The 17,123-nt window shown below is 41.9% G+C and overlaps 1 protein-coding gene across 1 annotated transcript in view; it reads right to left on the reverse strand.

Moving 5' to 3' along the window:
- Positions 1 to 955: 955 nt before the first annotated feature.
- Positions 956 to 17,123, reverse strand: part of tgfbr3 (transforming growth factor, beta receptor III) — a 100,658-nt gene continuing 84,490 nt past the window's right edge. The window contains exons 13-17 of the mRNA XM_061239107.1: positions 15,839 to 16,135; positions 14,011 to 14,137; positions 8,462 to 8,509; positions 8,180 to 8,287; positions 956 to 2,914 (exon numbers count right to left, since the gene is read on the reverse strand). Coding sequence (XP_061095091.1) covers positions 2,796 to 2,914; positions 8,180 to 8,287; positions 8,462 to 8,509; positions 14,011 to 14,137; positions 15,839 to 16,135 — 699 coding nt within the window. The 3' untranslated portion in view covers positions 956 to 2,795. The remainder of the gene's footprint in view (positions 2,915 to 8,179; positions 8,288 to 8,461; positions 8,510 to 14,010; positions 14,138 to 15,838; positions 16,136 to 17,123) is intronic.

Here is a 17,123-nt window from a genome sequence, read left to right on the forward strand (position 1 = left end):
GACTGATGACTAATATCACAACACAGCAACCCCCACCACCACCCCACACCCACTGCAACAGGGATGTGAATTTGAACAAACTTTGACGTCTGTTGACAAGGTGCCAAGTAAGACTTTGATGACCCCTTAACCAACAGAGTTTTCTCAACTTAACTCGAGTTCCAAGGAGAGTGATCCCACCCTTCCATGGCAACTGTAGTTTATAGGCAGTTTGATTAGCATGGAAAATCAGAGCCACTGTTCTACAAGCCTTGGGAGCCTATTGCTTGTCCAAGGACATGTAACACCTTATAACGTAGCAGACATCCCAGCAACCCCTTCAGTACTCAAAGGCCTATGAGAAGAGTGGGCGGGAACTTACAATACTATTGTACAATGCTGCCATTGCTGATAATGGAGGCTACTAAGATACAGGAATGCAATAAAAATACACACAACTACAAATGGCTTCGGATGACTAGCTGTCTGCGATTCACACTCCACCCTCAGAAAAGGACATTCATAAGTTCTCAATAAAACGTCTACACATTCAATTGAAAAAGGTTTACTGGTTTGTTTTTTTGTTTTTTTTGTTTTTGTATTTTTATGAATGGCAGTGAAATGATATCAGTGTAACACCACATTAGCTATTACCATATTTTGTGTGTGGGAATGTAAAACCAAATATCGTGCTAAATTAATAACAGCTGCAACTGTGACTAGTTGCCATAATAAAAAGTAAAATATTGCCATCTATTGAAAAAGTATATTTGATATACAGATTTAAAGGGTATTTAAAATACATTGTGTCAGACATACTGCTCTTCAACATAAAGCAACATTTACTACATTTTAAGTATATAACATTTCATGTATCTTTTTTTGCAATGGCACATAATTCTAATCCTATTCATGTGAAAACCCTGTTTTCACATTAAGAAATACTTCAGTTAAAAACAGACCCAAACTGTTTAGATTTGACATACCTACTTTAACAAACCTGTTCAACTCATTTCATAATGTAGACTCTACATTTAAAGCGCATTCATAAAGACAAATCATGTTTGGAACAGACAAAGAGACACAAAGAAAGGTACAGTATTTACAATATTGCAAAAAAGTTAAATGGCACACAGCTTCACAGTAGACAAAATAATAGCTTGGCTCTAAGTAAATACTTTCAAACAAATAAAACTGTACACTTTTTCCACAAAACAGTAAAAAATATAGCTGTTACTACAATACTCTGTTGTCTTCTCTGAAGACATCTATACATGTTTACATACAGTTACTTAAAAGCTTTGAGATAAAATACATTCTGTAAGTAAAGTCTGTAGCAAGCAACACAATTAGGTCTATGATATTAAACAATTAATAGTCTAAACATTGACTTATATCTGCAACTTCAAAATACATATTGTGTATTCGGTACAAGCAACCAAATCTTTCCCTTTTTCCTGTGTTTAAATTAATTCTAATTCCTGCTTGATTCCTTTTAAGCTCCAAAAATAAACACACTTCTCAGACAAGGCACATAAATATTATTACCTTTTTGACATTCATATGATTTTAGTGACGGTGGGATTACATTGTTAACTCTATTTTCAGGGCAAAAATCCAATTAAACAGTCCAAATCAGGCACTGTTTTCACATGCACAGATATATGGCCTTCTGTAGCCAAGGGCACGTGCATTCGAATGTCAAACATTCAAAAGGGTTCTGTATTGTGTAGACCAAAAAGCAGTTCACATTCTGAAAGACAACTGTATTTCTTCAGGTATTTGTTCATGGCATCAGTGTTAAGGGGAATGTACGCACATAAAAGTTAAACATATGTTAATTGACAGAGAGCAGACTGAACACAGAAGACACAGAGTAATGTAAAAATGACCTTGCTATCTGAGAGAGCAGCTCAATTAGCCTCTCATGGTTCAATCGATGACACATAAAAAGTGAAGCAGCCACCTTCTTTAGTGACAGGTTACAGTGAAATTGCAGCATTTTCTTTAAAAGAGCCATCCAGGAAAAGAAATAGCATCATGATCGCATATTTCCCTTGTGGATCTGTGTTTGTGGATGTGAAAAACAGTGGTTTAGGACCTAGAAAAAAATATATATATTTGTGTAATATGTAATGCCCTAAACCTTGATAGCGTGTTCAAGTAGGCTTGATCTGTCCATAATCTGAAAACAGGTACAGATTTCACTTCATACAGTGGATTGAAAACCATTCAGCATAAAAGCAAAACAAATACATTTAACACAAAAATAAATCATTTATATTTCTATATAAATTGGTTATACTGGCAGGCTGTCAGTTTTTTTTAAGTTTCATCAACATTTGCTTTTCTACACTGGACTTCATTAGAAAACCCAAGAACGACTTTACACTTTCACATATTTACAATATTCACACAAAAAAATATATTTTCATTTACAAATATATGCTCTCTTTCACCTTGGGGAGCCATCTAATGAATTCACCGATTAGCATCCAATTGCCTGAGATTTACAGGCTGCTCAAGACTGCGTTGTGTACAAATAAAGGGTTTCTCTTGTTTGGAATTGAATTAAAAAGCAGCATTTTCGAAAGGAAAAGATAAACCTGGCTGGCGTCAAAGGACAGAAGTTCAGTTTTTTTTCTGGCTGGAGCAGAGGGCAAATACTCTATAGGGGACAAAAGGTTATTGCTTTTCCTTTCCGTCTTTGTGTTGCGAAGCCTCGACCCATCTCTGGATTGGAGAAAGAAGCCCACGATAATTCCTTTTGTTGCGGTGGCGTGGGTTTGGATGGTAAGTCTGTGGACTTCCACGGGCTAAGCGGTGCTGCTGCTGGAGCAGGGCGTGCTCTGTGTGCTGCCGATGCTGTGGGCCGCACTGCTGTTCTCCGAGGCCGGCGGGGACTTGGGCACCTGCTGCCGCCTTGCTGCGTCGCCTGTGTGGAGAAAGAGGCGCGGCAGTTATCACAGGAGAAAGAGGCGCAGTAGTTATCACAGGAGAAAGAGGCGCGGTAGTTATCACAGGAGACAGAGGCGCAGTAGTTATCACAGGAGAAAGAGACATGGTAGTTATCACAGGATAAAGAGACACGATAGTTATCACAGGATAAAGAGACACGATAGTTATCACAGGAGAAAGAGACATGGTAGTTATCACAGGAGAAAGAGACGTGGTAGTTATCACAGGATAAAGAGACACGATAGTTATCACAGGAGAAAGAGACCTGGTAGTTATCACAGGAGAAAGAGACCTGGTAGTAATCACAGGATAAAGAGACATGATAGTTATCACAGGAGAAAGAGACCTGGTAGTTATCACAGGATAAAGAGACACGATAGTTATCACAGGAGAAAGAGATGTGGTAGTTATGGTAAATGGTTGGCATTTTTATAGCGCCTTTATCCAAAGCGCTGTACAATTAATGCTTCTCATTCACCCATTCATACACACACTTTCACACCGACGGCGATTGGCTGCCATGCAAGGCAAGACTAGGGCCAAGACAAGAAACTGGCGCACACCAAAACAAGTCTAGGCGAGGTGCTGGGTCATAAGAACAACTGAACACAAGAAGTCTGAAAAGAAACTCACACACTCACTCGATGCTCCAAAAAACAAACTAATACATTGACCCACTTCAACGGTCTTCATCAGAACATTTTTTGGGCATCAAGTGAGTGAGCCTTTTCCTTCAACTTTCTCCAGCACAATTAGACCATTGCACAACATCGGGGTTATCTCTTCCTGCTTGCCAGCATTTCCGGGCTGCGGTTTCAAGCAAAACCGACAACCTCTAGCTTATGACTCAGACTGCAGGCGATCAAGGGAAAATAACAAACAGATTGACCGAGGGGGTCTGCTCTTTAAACAGAGCGGGTCCCGCCAGCTGACCCTCTCCTTTGGAAGTAGTGGCGCTAGAAGACAATGATGTGGGTGGAAAGACCCAGGCTCCTTTTTCCACTTCTCTCCCCCTTTATCGGCCCAACATTTTCCACCACTTCAGCCATGTCGGCAGAGCAAAATGGCCTTTTCCCTGTCAGACAAGTCCTTTATGCCTCTCTTTTACAGATAATACACTCAAAGCAATGTTTTGGGACAATTGGATATACCGACATACGATCAGTGTGTGTGGGGTAGAGAGAGAGTTGGAACATCTGAAAAAGACTGTTTGTTTTACGTGTTTGACAAGATGCTTTTCGATGAAAGAAAACAACTTGCGAACTGCCTGCCTGCCTGCCGCATAAGGAAAAGTGCAGTCCGCCGCCTACGTGCAAAGTCGCCGTTCTTAATCGACGATGTTAAATAAAAGACGTTTCCCGACCCCTCTGCCCCTCGGTCCGAGCGACAGATACACAGACCCCCCGATCCCCGGGCCCCTTTGTTAATCTCTGCACAACGAGAGCTGCCAAAAACTCCGGCTAAAAACAGAACATCTCCTCACACCCTGCTCCCCAGCCAAGCATTGCCTTTTAGGTACTGAGATCAGATGAAGCAAGGAGAAAGCCTCAAGCAGAGGTCTCCCGCTGGCCCTTCTCGGAACAAACCTCGCTCGGCGCTAAAACAGCACGGACCTGTAACCAGATGCGGGGGCAGGCTGGTCACCCAGCCACCCGCCGGCCTGCTTCGCCAGCGGTCTGGTGAACATTATCGCGAGCGGAATGAAATAAAAAACCCTTGACCGCCGATGGGATTTGTGCAGAGATCACCACACTTCATTAAAATTACATTATTGGCATTTGGCAGAGGCTCTTATCCAGAGCGATGTACAACAAAGTGCATACCCATAACCGGGGATAAGTTCGTTGAAAGACCCTAGAGGGAAGTACAATTTCAACTGCTACCTGTACAACAAAGATAAGGACGATAATGGGCATCCCAACCTTGGCGAGTCCCAAAATAGAAACCCACAGAAACCTCTCCATTCCATGTCAAGGCCTTTAATGCAACGGATCCTAATTACTAAACTAATCTGATGGGGGGGGGTTTCTGTAAGAAAGACGCATGCATAGTTAACATTTGAAAAGACATTACCAAGAGACGCTAATGTGACTCTGAAATAAAAGGGAGGAACAGCACATACAACCAGTCATCTTCCCTACAGTGAGTTTTAAAGGGACAGTCCAGTTTCCCATCACCTGTTTGCTTTTAAGTGGATGGTATATTGGGCAGTTGTTTTTGTCTAATGCAAGAAAAAATACTTAATAGCTCCAGAATTATCAGCACCCTTGATAAATATGTGCAAAAAATACCTTAAACTACAACATAATACAGTCATTTACATATGCTTTATTTTCTATCATATGTATTGTGTTTCATTATTCAACAAAATCAAGTCTTATATTTCTCTAATAACCCCCCCCAAAAAAAAAAGTAGTAATGCTCTTCTGGATACCACTGTTGTAATGTGTGGTTATTTGCGTTACTGTCACCTTCCTGTCTGCTTCAACCAGTCTGCTTCAACTGCTAACAACCCGCAGAACTGCTGCTCACTGGATGTTTTTTAGTTTTTCTGCACCATTCTCTGCAAACTCTAGAGACTGTTGTGCATGAAAATCAGCACTTAGATCACATTTCTTCCCCATTTGGTCTAAAATTAATAAAATTAAATTTAGATCACAAACCCCAAAATTGCACAAGTATAACAGCCATATTAATGCTGACAGATCATCTGAAACTTATCTAAGTACCTATAATATCCTTCATTGCACACAAAAGCTGCGTGGACCAATCAAAAATATACACTATGTGGGAAATGCTCTCCATCGTGTCTCCTCAATTGAGTTGGTGATAGTCCATCAAGTTGTAGGCCAACTGTTCTGCCAGCCAGGGGGACGGATGTGTTCTCAGTTTATGGATCACACAGAAATCCTGATGTGCACTGCACCTTTGGCATTGTCCTTGTCTTAGCTCCCTCCCCTCCCTCTTCACCTGCTACAATAAAAGTGAGGTTTCGTACTTAACTCTCAAGAGCCTCCGTCAAACATTCTTCTGCCAGCACCCATGATGTTTGCAACCTCAACTAAACCCAAAATGCTTTTCACCCCTTGAAAGGGGACTTCATGTTCCGTCATGAAACCCAGGAGAAGTGGGGTGTCTGAAATAATCAGGCTGCATGCACATTCTGCCAGGTCAGAGAGGGGTCAAGGCCCTTGTGTCCAAACATAGGCCCTGTTTTCTCAAGTATGAATGGCACTGGCAGCCCAAAAACAGACCTGTGCAGACCTCTTCAGAGGCAAACACTGATACAGTATCACCTCACACCCTTGAGGAAGGGTAGAGGTCTTACATAACTCTGTGATTTCAGGCAATGACAGCATCACCACTGGAGTGCACTGTGCTGTGATAACAGACAGACAGGGAGAAGGGGTGGTTGTGTACCTGCTACCTTGCTACTCCTCAGTGATCTTTGGGTCCACAGGAGAAATATGGCTAAAGCACTTCTATAGACTTAAATGTTTGCAAAAATGTAGAGCCACGGTGGCGCAACAGACGCAGCGGACTTGCGGTTGCAGTTTGCTGCAGTTGCACACCGGGGTCCGGGGTCAATTCTCGGTCCTGCCAAAAGCCAAGTTTGGCCGGCTCACGTGGGGCAGCAATAATTGGCTCGCTGCTCCAGAGGGAGGGACTTGGCAGGGTTAGTAGATCGCTGCACAATAAGCACCTCGGGCGCCTCGGAATCACGGCAACGGGCATGAGACGAGACGGCTTGAAGAAGGCGTGTCGTTCTCCTTTGGGCCGCCGAGGGACGGGGTACGGGCGGTACATGTAATACGACTACCTCCAATTGAATCAGACGAGGTACAATTGGCTACCAAATTGGGAGAAAAAAGGGAAAATCCGAAAAAAAAAGAAAAAAAAAAGTTCGCAAAAATGAAATGAAAATAACAGCCACGAAAGCTTTTGAAATATGTAAGCCCCTTTAAAAGGCCACGCCTCATGACATTATTTATACCTATGGCCCATGAATAAGGGTATGTTTTGACCATTAGATTATTTAACAGTGTCATTAAAACAGAAGAGGTTTAACTTTCTCCACCTGCCTAACAGGCCTGACCTTTATAGGGAATGGAAATAAAATAAAGCAAGTGCCAGTACAAACAGCAGGATACTGATATGGCCATTGTTTCTTAGACGGGCTTCAAAAAACACACGTTTCAGTTCACTAGCTTTCTGCAAGAATTAGCAATCATCAGCAATTCAATCCCAACACAAACCAAAATGTACCTCTTCACATGACAATACACCATCCAACCATCAATGATTGTAATATGTGTGTAAGTCTGCCATATGAGGCCTACCCTGACTGGCAGTCTCTGCCATGCATCATTACGTAGAGAAAATATCTGTTTATTCTCTGCACTGCAGAGAATAAACTAGCTGTGAATTTTTCTACGAACCTCTGGTAAGACAGAAACGGGGATCAATCAAGGTCAGCTTGACGGATGTGTGGATCAACAGCGGGGGTCAGAGGTCACAAGAAACCCGATATATACATTGCGTAAGCTCAGCTGGTGTTTCTTCCTGTGCAACTAGACCGGAACGTCCAGGAACCCTTCAAACAGACCACAGGGGTCAGACCGGGAATTCCGAACTCTCTGTGAACATTGTGCCAAGAAGATGACTAACACAAACACTTGTGTCTTCTGACTAAAATTATGCATTCTCAGCAAAGTCGTGCCCTTAGATTGCAATGAAAGTGAACCCGCTACTGCCAAGAGCTGTGGTCCTTTTCCGTCGAGTGAAAGCTACGGACATCCCACCATTGCAAAAAATATTTCCAGGAGACCGACCGGAGAGGGGGGGTTCCTCACGAACATTACGCGACTGGGGAGAGGATTCCCTACAAATGACACAACCTGGGATCCTCCCACACTTTGTGGTTCGTCAATTTGCGACTGGTTTTAAATTCACAACAGATTCACTTCACTTCTGCTTGTGGTGCAGATTGCTAATTTGCAGGTGACTTCTGGCCACTCTCGGGTATCAGGGAGCAGGTGACAAATTCCAGAAGACTCCCAGACCTTCTGAGAGAGGTGGGATGCCTGAAGCTGACTTTGGTAGTGTGGTGCTCATACTATGCTGCTTATTGCCGTGTGAGCTCAGAAGCTTCTGGCTAGACAAACCAAAGAAGTTCACATTCAAACCCAACCAGTCTGCACAGTGACACAGGACTAGACTAGATAAAGAAATCAAAACTTACCTGTGTGCGAGTAAATAAACCACAAGGCCCCCGTCAGGAGAGCCCCAATCACAAACGCGGTGAAGGCGATTCCAACCACCGTGGAAGTGTCAAGGACGTACATTATATCTGAAAAACAGAAATAATCAGTCACAGCTAAAGAAACATTCCTCATTGCTATTCTGATACTGGGTATTTCTCTGTATTTTAACATTAACATGCCATTCCCCAAGAATTCCTTTCACGTGTCACCCCTCAGTCCTTTTTGAGATTAATCTAAAGCACTACAATATAGAGACTTACTCCTCGGGCCATCGACTGAAGTCTGCTGAATGGTCCTGATGCTTGGAACTGAAATGAGAAGGTAGACGCTGCTGTGAAAAGCTACCCAAGCTGACATCTCATATGTATACTGTTAAAGCATACAGTTAAATAAATTACATTGTTCTATCTGAAATGCTAAAATAACTGAGGACTGACTTCAGATAAGGAAGGAGTGATGTTTGGTATTGACAAAGCAATACCACACCTGGCAAGCTTTATGTATAAAGTGCATTGGCCACCTGTCAAGTGGGCATGTTAGCATGTTTTGGATCAGCTACAGTAATTTCACACCAACACATTCAATGAAACATTGTCTTTGCATGTTTTGTTACCTTAGTTACTACTAATTAGGGATGGGCATTTTCGGTTAACTTTGGCTTTGGTTAACTCATATAATAATGCTTTAATAGGCTTGACCACAGCCAAAACAATACAATTCAGTATAAACACATTAATTAGATAGGTGACTGCACAACAGTGGTGTCATTTCAGGAAAAACTTGGGCAAAAGATTACTTAATGAATGTAGTCTTTTGTGCAAAATTGACATAAGTCTTACATAAGTGACTACATATGTCCTTAGCAGTATACTATCAGCAGAAACATTTCCAAACTCCAAATATTTCAAAGGTGTGACACTGACAAGGGGTGATAAAAATGGCAACTCTAATGGCAACATCAATCAATCAATACCAAGATATTCGGCAATAAGCTACTCACTGAACAACAGACTTAGAAGACGACCTGAAGAACATGACTTGTAGCTAGAGTTGCCGGCTAATATGCGGCTTTGCACTTGTTTTTTTCCAAAATGAAAAATGGGAAGTTGCAGGTTTTCAGTTTTTACCTGTTTTTAAGAAATCTAGATGGAAATGTAACAAGCAACTGGTTTTCTACATTTGTGGCTAGCCTACTTTTGGTCAAGGACATTAGCTTACATTTGAATTTCATAATTGATTTACATAGCTATTCAACTACCAGCCACGGCCCGCAATCACAAAACTCTATCCAGTTGTTGAACTTGTTTTGAGGACTTGGTCCCTTATTTGGCTCGAGAAAGCTGGCAATACCACTTGTTGAACTCAACTTGCAAACACTTGAAGAGTCATTTGTCATTGTCCATTTCCTTGAAAACCCATGCTGTTATTCATTTCATTGTGTTTCTAAGGCAATAAAAATATTTTTTGATTTAATATGAGCTGTGGTGTTTTCAGCGGTGTGCCTCATCTATGCTGTGAGTTTGTAGCACAGCTGTTTTAATTTCCCATCCATCAACAAGTTACAGTCACATAGCCTATGTAAGGGAAGTCAGCCATCGGTGGAAAAAGTAACTACGGCAAGAAGGTCCGATTTTATTTTCCAAACTTTATCTTCATTAGTCTGCTCCTTCTCAACCTGCGCTGTAATGATCTTGCGTGCTGGTAAATTCTGGCTCTAACAATTCCACAGGATCAAGAAAGCCTTTATTTAGCTAAAGAAAATAGGCAACATGTCCTTAGTAGTCATACAAGTGACATGCTGTGCAATATTCTCTTTTCTGGTTGAAGCAGATTGTGTTTAAAGATTGTTACAATTGTTAAATTGTGATTAGAGGATCGCTATCATTTTACTTCATCTACTGATTTGTAGTTGTTGAACCTAAGTTTGATGCAACATATTTTACACATTATCCTCTTCAAATGGTTGCCATAGCTGGTGAGTCGGTGGTGCGGCATGTAAGCTATCGACAACTCCAATCAATATATAGACCTGTCTTAAAAAAGTTTTTATAAATGCTTTTTTTGTTTAGCTAATCAAGCAGACATTTTTTTTTACTGTTTAATACGTTGGCTGTTTTGGTTAAGTGTCCATTTCGGTTAACTGGTTAATCGATTAACCATGCCCATCCCTACTACTAATTAATTATATTTCTTCAGAACGTCCTGTAAAATTAACCCATCTGTTGTCCACTTCAGTTCTGATCAACCGAAAAGTAAGTCCACTCCAATGTTGCACGATTCTGAATGTTCTGTGTTTACACCGAAGGGCCTATACAACGGCGGTTTTGTAACGCATAGCCTGAGAGTTTGGTTTGAGTCCAGGATGAGAGAACAATAGCAGCTATTCTATTCTAAGGCTGTTCCTTAGAACATCTAAGGACTTTCATTCCTCAGACAGATGATGACAGACCCTAACAAGAGCTTTCGGCCCCCAGAACGCGACACCCTCTTATCGTTCTCTAATGTGCTCGCTATGCGGACCGCGCAAAGCAGGGCCGTCAACACCACCAGCTGTGCAAGGAGTGAGGAATGGGCGGCACGGTTTGAACTGGAGCCAGAGAAACTAGCCTGGGACCATCCTCGGAGCAGAATACCATTACAGAAAAAACAAGTAGAGGGGGGATAAATAAATATGGATCGAGCTGTGAGCTAGGTTTGTCATAATAAACTCGCTGGGAACAGGCTGAATTGGATGCGGTGTCCAAGATGTCCTGGGGGACAAAGAGGAGAGTCCTTCCCTGGGATGACAAGCCACTCCACTCAGTCCTCAACCACCTATGAAGGTTGTGGCTCGTTCTTATATTTCAGTCTGTGAATTTGTTTCCTAGCACATCACACAGCTTTTGTTCTTTTGAACTATTCCCCCTTTCCCACGTGCCCCACCGCAAGAGTCACCGCAAGAGATGATGCGCTGGGTCCATGGAGCCAACCATGTATGACTAGGATATGATGCCTCATACTGCGTGTACTTTTAATCCTTTCATACTTTTAACTCAGGTTTCCCATAATCCATGACATTATACATCCATAAATATAATCATACTCTATTTTACTGATCTGGCTTCCATTGTTACTAAGCATCTAATGCTTAAATTAAAGATACAATAGGTAATTTCGGACTCCTAACAGCCAAGAGAGGAATTACAGCAACAAACACACTCAAACACTCAAACACTGTTTATACTTCCCACAGTCTATAACTATAGCACGTAATATAAAGCCGTATTATACAGTTCAGTGTTCTCATGCACTGTTTTGGAAAGCTGACAGTAACAAAGGACAAATGACACAAACTTACAGTTTGAGACAGATGAAAGTTTAGCTAAACACACATGATTGAACATGTAAAGGGATAAAAGGAACGTGTAGCTGCCCAAATTGCACTCCAGACAAGCCATCAATAAACCTGTATACTATTGGTTATTATCCAAGTGAAGAATTCATATCTAGTTATAAAACGATACTAGTTCACTATTGGTAGCAACAAGCAAATTAGCTATTAGTTAGTTTTACAAATTTACAAATATCCACCTGAGGCGCAATGCTCGCTGCTTTGTTCATATTGCTTCAAGTGGATATTTGTAAATTTGTCGAGCTACCTATGGCTAATTTGCTTGTTGTTATCGATAGCGAACTGGTATTGTTTTATAACTTAATATGTAGTCTTCACTTGGATAATAAGCAATAGTATACAGAGTTTCAGTGATCACTTTTCTGGAGTGCAATTTGGGCAGCTACCCGCAAATGATCAGAATAAGCCACATTGGCTGTGGCAATTAGAACCAATTTTCAACCAATGAGCTTGTATTATTGTCCAGCTGTACAATGTTTTGGTACAGAGTGACGGCCCGTCAACTGTATATTTTGAAACCCGAATTTAAGGACTATAAACACAGGCAGAAGGTGAGTCAACTTATCGGTAAGTCATTTTCAAAGATAGAAAGGGATTTACAATGGTCTTGTAACAATGTTTTAACACAAAAATCTTACCCATTGTACCTTTAAAGCACTTGATAACACAGGTAATTCACCCAATGTCTGAATCAAAACCCAGTAGAACCTATGACTCTCCAGGACCAGAGCTGCAGGTCGTGGCAGTGTAACATTTGAAGAAAAATCTGATTTACCCAGATGCAGTTGTACCCCAAGTTAACATTAGGTGGATGTCAGTGCCCTACATGGCTTGAAATTTGGTGCAGAAAAAATGGTGAAACAATTTGGAGTTGTGTACTTGTTGCAGCTGCACGTGGAAAAATAGGATTTATCTCCATAACAGAGTAATGAATCAGCTCATACAGCAGGGCTTCTTACTCTACCCTGCACAGAATGTCCACAAACGGCAGTCTTTCATTTGCAGATCAAAATGAACTGACTGGGATTGTATCCAGGGCGGGACTTTGAGACCATGAAAGGCTGCCTGTTTTCTTAGCCGTTTCAGCGTAAGAGATCCCTTTGTATAATAAACACGCTTTGAGCCCAAGGCCTTTTTCATTACGTTTATGCCATATCTGTGTTTGCTTAATTGGTACGAGGGAAAACAAACTCGGAAAACTGGCATGAGCCAGTGCACGCTCCCAAATCTTTATCCAAAGGCTTTATCTTTGTTGTGTCATAATACCATGTTGTGGTATAATCATATACCGCAGATGATTGGCGGAACAGAATAGAACACAGAATGCTTCCTTTTTAGTGCCGTCCCATATCGCCATGGAAAAGATGGTTCAAAACAAACCCATTAGTCTCATTCATGACAGCACAGCCAGAAGGGTCAGGAGCCAGAAGAGGAGCTGATGGACTGCAGTTAGTCAATATTGCTGACAATGTTTGAAATAAGCCATGTCACCTGCAGCGCTCATAATGTTTAACATGGAAAAACAAATCCAAGAGCAATAGCTGACTCATGCTGCCCGCTTCTCCCAGCCGGCACAGATGCCTCACGCAGTTGGACCACAATAGTGGCTGTGTGATATCACCTGGCCTCAGATTAGACATGAGAGAAGCAGGCTGTTTGTGTGAGTGCCAATGGATAATGGAGTGGCCAATCAGTCAATTAATGATGACTGCCACACTTCTGACGGGAGTCTGCGATCTTACAAAAATCGGCAGGGGAAGGACACCCATCGGCAATGCTCAAAAGTATCTGCTTGACATCAAAACTGTCGAATTTGCATCATTTTTTGTCCACGGACACCTTGTCGTCAAAGCATAAATTAGCCTTAAGTGGAAACAACTGCAGCTCCTCGCTGGATTTCTCCTCAGTTCTCCCACTGTCCCTGCATGCCGACAGGCCGATTTGGCGGGGCCCAGCTTCCCAGGCTTTCTGCCATACCTCCTGCTCCGACCCTCTCTGTATCTCCAGCTCCCCCAAGCTAACTGGCTCCAGATGGAGCACGGGCTTCACTCGCGATAGGGACCATGAGTCCACCTCCCCCCTTCCCCACTGACATGTTCCTAGTTCTTCCTGCCACTCACAACTGTCAGAAAGTCAGACACAACAGGGCTATTGTCCCATCTACCCCACAAAACATTTTAAAATAATTTGGCTCTGGGGGCAGACCCTAACCCTGCCCCCAGAGCATAATCCCGCCTCCCCCTCCCCCTCCCCCTCCCCCTCCTTTGGTCAACTTTCTGTGTTAACACTCAGCAACACCATCTGATAATTATGCAAAAACATACGCCATGTCACATGGGAAATCGGCTTGGAAAAACTGCAGTTAAACTCAATTGCAGTTAAAATCAAAAACATGAAAAATATGCATGTGGGACTCACCTGGAGGCTCTGGGGGCTTGTCGTCAGACACCACCACCAGTGGCTTGGTCGAGGTCTTGGTGTTCATCGCCATGGCCAAAATAGTATCCGCGTTGACAGAGGTGCAGGCCTCGTCCGGCTGTATGCACTGCACAGAGACCAGTACTACATCAGATGAATCATCATCATCATTATCATCAATGTCAATCAGCTGGATACATGGCAACCATCTCGCTCAAAAGATACAGCCATTTTGAGATCATGCTCTAAACCAGGGGTCAACAAGTTCCAAGTTTTTCCTGTGCAGCCTAAATGACATGATTTTATTGTTTAGGGTGGGGGTATCCAATCTTATCCGAAAAGGGCCGGTGTGGGTGCAGTTTTTTTTTTTTTCAGACAGCTGATTCTAAAACAAAAACCTGCACCAACACTGGAGATTGGACACCTATGCCCTAAACAATAAAAGCATTTTGTTTGAACAACTGTTTTTCAACTTGAAACATTCTCTTGTTCATGGCTGCTTAACCCTGTCCCTGGATATCGCCACCTCATTCAACAGCTAGAGATCTCAGTTGCCAATTTGTAGAATCAAGTGTCAAATTAGGGTTGAAATGAAAACCGACAGAGCAGTAGATCTTTGGGAACAGGGTTGGGAAACCAATTTTTACTCATTGCAGAACTCAATTAGCAATGCTAATGCTAACCTTAAGCCTTTAAAACGTGCACTGTAAAAACTGACTGTCTTAACAAGCATGTTAGTCTCGTAATAAGACATAATATCTTAATTTTTGTCTCAAGTAGAAAATATTACCTTATTTCAAGTTTGCTAGACAAGTTACATTTTCTTAGCCCATTGGCAATATTTTAGTCTTATTTAGCAAAAACGTAAAATAAAAATAAAAACGTAATCTAAAGAGTCTAAAGATTTAAGACTGTAAATATATTCAGTCTCATGAGCTCAAAATTGGCCCAAAACTTTCCTTTAAATGAATCACTGATCTTAACCCATTTTCATCCGTTTTTCTTGATTTACAAGTGTGCCAATGATAGGACTAATCAATTGGCAAGTAACACACAGTTTCTTCAGATGAATCATAAATAAAATTGATTTTCAAGGAGTTTTCTGTCAGGTTCTGTGTGTTCGGTGTCTGTTTTTTTTGTCTATGTCGTTAGCCTTTTCGTATATTTTTACCCTGCACACCGCAGTCTATCTGTCAGTTTATTAATTCCCTGTCATTTGTTTCCCTTGTCTCCCACTTCCTGATTGTTTCCCACACCTGATTGTCATTCCCTCTCATTACCAGTGTTATTAAAACCCTCTCTTACTCATCGCCAGATTGTCATGTCTGTTCTGCCTTGACCCACTGTTTTTGGTTTTAGTTTTTTTTTTACCTTTGCTTGTTTGGACTGCCTGTTTGTTTTTAACCTTCTGCCTGTGATCACGACTATTCGTTGGATTACCCTTGTTGTACCTGTTTCCTGGAAACCAAACCTTTGTCTGAACTCTCATTTAAGAACTGCCTGATCTACACCGTTCCTGTTTGCTGGTTGTCGACCCCTGCCTGTCTGATCTGCTGCAAACACTGCCTAGAGTTTAAAATAGATTTTTATAAATTGTATTTATCACAACGATGTGAAGAAGATGCGTGTTAATAATCGATTGGTCAGATCATTGGCATGCTCGTTAATCAAATTAAAGGAAATCGGTTGAGATCAATGATTAGTTTAAAGGAAAATTTGTGCCCCACCATTTTTGAGCTCAGGAGACATGATAGACTCATTTTTTTGATTTTGCAGTCTGTTTGTATAAATGCGTGAAGAATGGTGTGTGAGAAGGGGGAAGGCTCACCTTAGGCAGACCTCGACCATCCGGGTGGCTCTTGGTGCAGGGGGACATCCCGCAGTGCAGAAAGAGAAGGGACATGTTGAACTTTGACCTGAAAGTGAAGCTGAACCTCTTCCTGTCCATCTGCGGGTGTGAGACAGGGAAGTCCATCCGTTGGGGGTAGTACGTGATCGAATCATCCGTGGGGCAGATGTTCTCGATGAGGGTGTATTTCGAGGGAATGTCGGCGTCGGAGTTTGGTGAGATGAAGCAAGTTTGAATCATAAACCCAAGGTCTTGGTCAGCTTTAGTGACTGAAACCTACAGAATTGAAATGAGAGAAAAACATTTTTTTTTATTGTTTCATACAACAGACAACAGGAAAGGACTACGATTCTAATGGAAAAGTAATCAGCTCTCCTAAACATAATATTAAACAAGTAAAATATAGTCAGTGCCTCCTCAACAATTAAGTACATTTCCAGGCTTGTCCATGAAACAAGCATGTTGAAAAACATTCCTATGTGTACTGTATGAACGTGACACTTTTGATTTGAATGTCATTCAGGCGACACAAAAGTTGTGTTAAGTTTAATATCCAACACCTAGCTTGCTGGTCCAGTCTTGAAATATAGTACAGAACAGAGGAATACCTTTAATTTAACACCTTAATGGTGTATATGTTCCTAAACTGCTTGTTTACAATAGTAAGAAAGTAAGAATAGGAAAGTGCTAACACCCCTGGAAATGTGTATGCAAAGAGCAGCCAAAGGTGGCAGTCATACACACGAGGAAATGCAAGTCACTGGAGCCCTGACCGCTTTTTTTTCATGGACAAAACAAACCAAAGGAACACGCACAGAGGTCAGTGCTCCAAGACCCACAATTGAGATTTAAGTCCCTTCAAATGTTTTAAGAGGATCTTTATATCTGCTAACCGCAAGGCATTTCCTCCACTTATGACCCCCTTCTTTTTGGGTCCATTTTCTGAAAACCGCAGAAGCTACACGTGTTTGCTAGAGTAACTGCAGCAAGGCGCTGCCAGTGCCGTCAAGGCTCACTTGGCTTCAGTTGTTAGTCACGATTACAGCACAGCCGGTTTTACGAAACACTGTGTTACGTCTCGAGGTCCTCTGACACTACGCGGCGGGTGGTAGATATTTAACGTTTGCTTTCCCACCAGTAAGGGCACAAGAAGCGGGGGAACTTATACATTTTGGCTGTCTCAATGAGCAGCGGTTTGCTATCTCCACACAATCACGTGAGCACCGACCTCCAAATCCTCTGTGTATCACGGGTTCAAAGACGT

The sequence above is a fragment of the Conger conger genome, chromosome 4 (genome assembly GCF_963514075.1).
Source record: "Conger conger chromosome 4, fConCon1.1, whole genome shotgun sequence".
NCBI classification, from domain to species: Eukaryota; Metazoa; Chordata; class Actinopteri; order Anguilliformes; family Congridae; genus Conger; species Conger conger.